At 29.9% G+C, this 7,869-nt stretch overlaps 2 protein-coding genes across 2 annotated transcripts in view; both read left to right on the plus strand.

Annotated features, from left to right (window-relative positions):
• LOC108862712 (phosphoethanolamine N-methyltransferase 1) overlaps positions 1 to 339 on the plus strand; it is a 2,190-nt gene extending 1,851 nt beyond the window's left edge. The window contains 1 exon segment of the mRNA XM_056985619.1: positions 332 to 339. Within this exon segment, the coding sequence (XP_056841599.1) occupies positions 332 to 339 (8 nt within the window).
• Positions 340 to 4,302: 3,963 nt separating this feature from the next.
• LOC108805391 (phosphoethanolamine N-methyltransferase 1) lies at positions 4,303 to 7,466 on the plus strand. The gene is made up of 12 exons (XM_018577427.2): positions 4,303 to 4,563; positions 4,742 to 4,857; positions 4,938 to 5,075; positions 5,158 to 5,295; positions 5,373 to 5,516; positions 5,795 to 5,905; positions 5,991 to 6,132; positions 6,228 to 6,508; positions 6,586 to 6,747; positions 6,835 to 6,888; positions 6,973 to 7,047; positions 7,153 to 7,466. Exons 1-12 carry the CDS (start codon positions 4,545 to 4,547, stop codon positions 7,249 to 7,251), a joined length of 1,479 nt encoding a protein of 492 aa, XP_018432929.2. The 5' UTR covers positions 4,303 to 4,544; the 3' UTR covers positions 7,252 to 7,466.
• Positions 7,467 to 7,869: the final 403 nt, after the last annotated feature.

Genomic DNA, 7,869 nt, shown 5'->3' on the forward strand with positions numbered 1-7,869 from the left:
AACCATGGGTTCCACCATTATAATTTCATTTTATAGTATATTATCTATATTTGAATGCATTATAAAATTAATTTACATAATCACTCTATTTGGTAAGAAATATAAAATAAAATATAATATTACTTTCATTATAATATAAACTTAATATACAAAATACAACTGTTCGTAATAGTATTTTTCACCAATTATTTTAGTCTTATATAAATTTAGATTTCATATATTCGTAATTCATTTTATCAATTATAGTATATTCAGCTATATTTGATATATCCTTAAACTATAATTGAGTTAAAAAATATTTTGATTTATCATGGAATATTTTCAATATCAGTGGAATAAAGATCTGTAATTATTGTTTGATCGGTGATCAAAAAAATCCAGAAACTTTACGAAGGGGAGTGTATTGAACTAATGATTTTAGAATGTTTTGATGGATTTTACAATTTTGGGATTTAAAGTGAATTCAGGAGATAGTTCAGTATTTTGTTTGGGTATTTAAAAAAAGATCAGTGTTTTGGTAAGATTTCTCGTTTAAATTTTGGAGTGTTTTGGGTGATTTAATAACACTGCTATATTTGTCAAATTCATGCATAATTGTTTGAGTTATGAATCAATAGAAGCTCTCAGTTTTACATAAGCTTTAACCCATGACTTCCAGATTTTACACAAAATGTCAAAAACAAACAAAATTATCACTACAAGAAGTTAGACATACATTTTTATAGAAATTTGTTCTTCTGGGAAAACAAAACTGAATTTCTCCGTATTCTCCACTAAAAATATACAAACCACGGTTGTAAATTTACAAATCTCTAGAGATTCACTTTCTCTCAAGATTTATATGGAATCCTCTCATTGGACATAAAGACGTTGGCCACGAGCACTAACCTTTGAATCATCGGATTTGTCTTCTCACATAGTTTTTGCAGCCATCATCAATAGCAATCCAGTTCCACATTTCACATTATTTACATGAATAGATCATTCAAACCCGTAGAATATATGCTAAATTATATCGTTAATTTAAAGCTACAACTCGACTGAAGCTCATAGTTAAACCAACTACAGAAGAATTGAGGGATGATATATATGAAAATGAGAACAATTGATAATAGAGAAAATAAGAAAATCGAATCAGATTTAAACATAATGGGATCTGGAATTTTTTTGCAGTTTTTCTAAATGTACAAGGTTTTTCGAAAAGTTTTCATCAAATAACATATGTAGAGGTGGGATTTGACTACGCCTATTTTTAAGTAAAAGAATGGTGCAAATCATTCTGAAATCTTTTTCTTAACAAACTCTTGAAAGAATGATTTATTTTGAATAACAGTAGATTTGATTTAGGTTTTACAAACTACTGATTAAATAACAGAGGATTTCAAGTGACTTTTAATAATTGTACATAAATTATATATTCAATAACAGAGTATTTTAACAAGCATTTTAGAAATCATCACTTGAATAACACAAGATTTTAAAGAAAACCCAAACCATTCTAAAATCATTAGTTCAATACACCCCCGAATAGTTAATTCCTGTTTTTTTTTTCAATTATCCTTCAATATCTTTAATCTATAAGAAATCCAAAAGAAATTATATTGTAAATATGGTATATATATAAGACTAGCTGCTCGAGACTTTTTATTTATTTTTCTCTTTCCAAATAATCTACAATTTTCATAATTAAGTTAAAAAATCTACATTCTCAGATGTCTATTTTGAAATATTTATTTCCACTTAAAGTATTTTTGTATAATTTTTTACCGGAAATCAATTAAACAATTAGTATTTTATATAATTGAAATCGAAAAAATCATGAATATTCTTCCTATGCAATATATATATATATGTGAATATGAATCACTTAAGGTAGTTACAAAATTTGAAAAATTCATGTGAATTTAGCTAGAGAATATCCTAATATTATGTGAAACTAAAAAAACAAACAACCTATAAATTTTGCTCAACAACTTATAAATGTGAAGTCAGTTAAAGAACTTTTTTAATTGAGATATTTTACTATAATTAGGATAAAACCACTTAAACTAATATTATGAAAAGTTAACAAATACAAACAACCTATAAATTTTGCTCCATATTCCTTTTTAAACAGTTGGTATGAGTTTTATTTACGAAGTACAATTACTGAAATCCAAAAATAATCCCCTAAACTATATGGGGATTTTCAAAAATACCACTTTCAAGGTACCATTATTCATCTTTACCACCACAAAAGACACATTTTCAAAAATACCTTATTTATTAAAATGGTAAAGACTCTTATATCTTTATTTTTATATGTTTTTCAAAATTCTAATCCCAAATTCTAATTCCTAAACCTCCAATTCTAAACCCTAAACCCAAAATCTTCAACTCTAAACCCTAAACCCTAAACTATATACCCTAAATTCAATATCCTAAACCCTAAACCCTAAAGTCTAAACTATAAACCTTAAATCCTTAACTCTAAACCCTAAATCCTAAACTCTAAACCCTAAGCTATATACCTTAAACCCTAAAACATCAAATCTAAACCCTAAATCCCAAACCTTTAAATCTAGACCCTTCATTAAAAGTAGTTGTAAAAGTGGTTAGTGTAAACATGAAAAGTGGTACTATGAAAATGGTATTTTTGGCAATTTCTCAAACTATATTTACGAAGTGATTTTGACACATATTCTCTCTACAATTAATTTCACAAAACAAGTATGATATGACTATTAAAATTGATGACATGACTTCCGGAGAAATATGACATGGATAATTTCATTTAATGTTGATTTATACTTTTGGCAAACTTATTAGAATATGGTAATAATTATATATTACATTTAATATTGATATTTATTTTGGTAATTTTTTTTAAATATGGTAATAGCTCATACATCATCTATAAAATAAATATATTCATATATAACATTTCAAATTTCAAATTATTATTATTTTTGTATAATTATACAATTTGTATTACTAAAACTTTCAAAAAATCTACAATTTTAAAAATATTTAAATATCTAATCGTAAGATTATTAGTTTCTTATATATCAACAAACTTTATTAATATTTTAGGATCATTTTTTATAATTATACAATTTTATATCATTTTATTAGTTTTATAAAAATTAATTTAATATATATCAAATATATATTAAATATTAGTAAAATAGTAAAATATATAATATTTAATAAAATATATTTTTAAATATTAGTTAGATTTAAAAACATATATAACATTTCAAATTCGAAATATTATTATTTTTGTATAACTATACAATTTGTATTACTAAAACTTTCAAAAAATTTCTACAATTTTTAAAAAAAAATATCTTTTTTTTTGAAAGAAAATGGCAATAAAAAAAAATTATATCTAATCGTAAGAATATTAGTTTTTTATATATCTATAAATTTTATAAATATTATTTAGGCTAATTTTTTATAATTATAAAATTTTATATTATTTTATTAGTTTTATACAAATTGATTTAATATATATCAAATATATATTAAAAATTAGTAAGAAAATAGTAAAATCTATAATATTTAATAAAATTTATTTTTAAATATAAGTTAGATTTAAAAAATTCCTTACTGCACATGGTGCAGGAAAACACCTAGTAATTAGTATAAATAATGTCCAAATATAAGTCTATTTTTTAATTCAGTTTAATGAAAAAATCAATTTAAAATATTATATATATAATTAGATCCAAAATTAATATTTACTATATTAAGGGTTATTCAATCAAATTTTAAAAATATTTATCAAATAAAAATAATTTAGAAAACATATAATTCATTTTTATTATATAAATTTAAAATAATCATTCATCAATGTGAAACCGGTTTAAAATGAATTATATACAAACGGGTTACCTTAGCTTTTATAATTAGAAAAGGAAAATTTAACCAATACAAAACAAGTTAAACAAACGAATTAACTTTTTATACATCAAAAAATAATCCCAGATTTTTAAAACACCGATCTAATTCTAATAATGTATTCGAAATGCAGATTATATATATATATATATATATATATATATATATAATAATATACAGCACTTAATAAAAAAGGCACAGTTAAAAATATTAGCCACAACATAAAAGACTCCAAAACATTATGTTTACTAAAGATTTACAAGTAGATTTTTGACTGAAGAACTTTTTGGTTGCTTCAATTTATAACCGCGTATGTTGTTTATATTATTTACAGTCAAAGTCAGGGAAAGAGAGAGGGCAACCTCGAAAACGACGTCACCGTTTCGCTATAAAAGCGGGCGCGCAGTTAGCCACTTTCTCACCCACACAAACATCTCTCTCTCTCTCTCAGATATCGTAAACACTCGCACTAAAAAATAACATTTGTTTCCCGTTGTGAATTGATGCAGCAGAGAGGCCGATCCGTAAACCGTAGATCAAGAAGCTTCTCTAGATCCAGACTCGCCGTCGAAGGCCACTGAAAATCACCATCTCTCTCTCGCAAACACATCTTTTTTCTTTTTTTTTTTTTTAATTTCCGACGAAACACCTTTTCCCCCACAATGGCAGCAGCATCGTACGGTGAGATCTCCGATTAGAACACGTTTTTGTTACAAAATTAAAATGATTATATATCGCTTTTTAAATAATCGAGAATGTTTTTATCTGAATTAAGATTTTGTTTAATTGGAATAATAATAATAATAATAATAATAATAATAATAATAATAATAATAAATAAATGATGTGGGGGGAGCAGAGGCAGAGCGTGATGTCCAGAAGAATTACTGGATTGAGCATTCCGCTGATCTCACTGTTGAAGCCATGATGCTCGACTCTCGAGCCTCTGATCTCGACAAGGAAGAACGCCCCGAGGTTTACCTTTTACTTTTTTCTAAAATATATTTTTGTTGATATCTTTGTTGAATCTTATTGGTTTGGTTTTAACGCTGCAGGTGCTCTCTTTGCTCCCGCCATATGAAGGCAAATCGGTGCTGGAACTTGGAGCTGGTATTGGTCGGTTCACTGGTGAATTGGCTCAGAAGGCTGGTCAACTCATCGCTCTTGACTTCATTGATAGCGTCATCAAGAAGGTTTTTTTTCTTACTTGCTTTCACATTCTCAAGGTGTTGTTTTTACGCGTAATTGCTCATCACTTGTTAATGTTTATTGCAGAATGAGAGTGTCAACGGGCACTACAAGAATGTGAAGTTTATGTGTGCTGATGTCACATCCCCTGACCTCAACATCACTGATGGATCCATTGATTTGATTTTCTCCAACTGGCTTCTCATGTATCTCTCTGACAAAGAGGTATATTAAGATCTCATCCTTTTATATCATTAAGAGAGCGATTCAGTTTTTTTTTTAATGGTTTTGGTGGGATGCAGGTGGAGCTTTTGGCTGAAAGGATGGTTGGTTGGATCAAAGTTGGAGGATACATTTTCTTCAGAGAATCTTGCTTCCACCAATCTGGTGACAGCAAGCGCAAATCCAACCCCACTCACTACCGTGAACCCCGTTTCTATACCAAGGTTCTTACTTTTTTACACAACTGCATTTTCAATTGTTTAGCGGATTAGGGATAGTTAGAATGCCTATGGCTATACTTAAGAGTATGTTGAGATTTACGAGAGTTTTAGTGACTTTAAATCGAAGAATAAAGGGTACATAACCACTTAATTTGCTGTGCCTTGGTGTTTGCTTGTTTTGGTTTATCTTATCTTTGAAGTAATGTATTGGAATACTGAAGTTCACTCCCGTAGAAGTTATGTGGCATTTAAAAAAAGTCTATTATGGTGAATAAATGCAGGTGTTTCAAGAATGTGTGACTCGAGATGCTGCTGGGAACTCTTTTGAGCTCTCTATGATCGGGCAAAAGTGCATTGGAGCTTATGTGAAGAACAAGAAGAATCAGAACCAGGTAGCACTTATATAAAACTATGTCTATATCCTTTTACTCCAAGATCTTAACCACTGATAACACTCTTTTGTGATGTGGAATGCAGATTTGTTGGGTTTGGCAGAAAGTCAGCTCACAAAACGACAGAGGCTTCCAACGTTTCTTGGACAATGTTCAGTACAAATCCAGTGGGATCCTACGCTATGAGCGTGTCTTTGGACATGGCTATGTGAGCACTGGTGGAATCGGTAAAATCCCTATTTGCTTTTGCTTGCGTTGTGTTGTGTGTTTATATGAATACGATCAGTAATTACATGTGTTTGTGTTATGTTTCTTAATACAGAGACAACCAAAGAGTTTGTGGAGAAAATGGATCTGAAACCAGGACAGAAAGTGTTAGATGTTGGTTGTGGCATTGGTGGAGGCGACTTCTACATGGCTGAGAACTTCGATGTTCATGTCGTTGGTATCGATCTCTCAGTCAACATGATTTCCTTCGCACTGGAACGTGCTATTGGACTCAACTGCTCGGTTGAGTTTGAGGTCGCGGATTGCACCACAAAACATTACCCGGAGAATTCGTTCGATGTCATTTACAGCCGTGACACTATTCTGCACATCCAAGTACACAAACCTTATCTCAGTCAGTTGTTCTCTCTTGGAAGTTTAACTCAGTTCTCTTTTTTTTTTTTTTTAAACAGGACAAACCAGCTTTGTTCAGGACTTTCTTCAAGTGGCTTAAACCGGGAGGCAAAGTGCTCATCAGCGACTACTGTAAGAGCCCGGAAACTCCATCTCCTGAGTTTTCTGAGTACATTAAACAGAGAGGATATGATCTCCATGATGTTCAAGCTTATGGGCAGGTTTGTTTACTTTTGTCGAAGCTATGTTATTGTATGCGTCAAAACCCTTTTTTCTGTAACTCTTAACGCCAAAAATTCAATGTATAGATGCTAAAAGACGCAGGCTCTAACGATGTGATCGCAGAAGACCGTACTGATCAGGTAAACGAATCTAAAGTATATATACGTTTTGAAAACGGAGAACTATTAGTTTTAACAGAGTTTTTTTTGTTTCGGATTATACAGTTTATGAAAGTCCTGAGACGTGAACTAGAGAGGGTGGAGAAAGAAAAAGAAGAGTTCATCTCCGACTTCTCCAAAGTCAGTATCTTTTTCTTTGTTTCCAAAAAGTTCATATAAAATAAAACTGTTTCTATTGATTCATTGTTTAGAGTTAACTAACAAAGCTTTATGAAATAAACGCAGGAGGACTACGAGGACATAGTTGGAGGATGGAAGGCAAAGCTGGAGAGAACTGCTTCGGGTGAGCAGAAGTGGGGACTTTTCATCGCCAACAAGAACTAATAATAACCTCTTTTACTTTTTAAATGCGTGTTTTGCTTCTTCAATAATAAAAAACATCATTTCCGTTTGGCAATGATGTTATGTGGACTTTGTGTGTTGTTTGTTTCTGTTTTCGGTTAGATACATAAACCGAATTTCGTTTGGTTCAATCTTTGTTTCCTATCACAATTTGTTTTAAGAATAACTATAATTATAATATTTGGATTTTCAATTTATATTTCTGTAGCAATGTGTTTTGGTGGAACCGGGCTATTCATATTTAAATTTGGCTACAAGTTGGTTTTTCAACTGTGGTTCGGTTCAACCAAATCTGCACTGTGCATCATCACTATTCACTTGATATAAAGATTGTGATGGAACCAAGTTACCAAGGCTAAGCCAACCTATATCTCCATCTTAGGCTTTTATTGTATTGTCTCAATAGCCAGACACGTCCGGTGAGAATAGCATTTACTCTCTATTTAACTAGTACTAGCTTTTTGATCCGTGCGTTCGCGCGGATGTTTATTCTTCATAATCATATGTTTATAACTTTTGAAAATTGGATAAATTTAATTATTTATTTATTATTCTATAGTTTTATATGTTTTTCATGTTTGACATTGGTGTGTCTTGTCA

The sequence above is a fragment of the Raphanus sativus genome, chromosome 5 (assembly GCF_000801105.2).
Source record: "Raphanus sativus cultivar WK10039 chromosome 5, ASM80110v3, whole genome shotgun sequence".
NCBI lineage: Eukaryota > Viridiplantae > Streptophyta > Magnoliopsida > Brassicales > Brassicaceae > Raphanus > Raphanus sativus.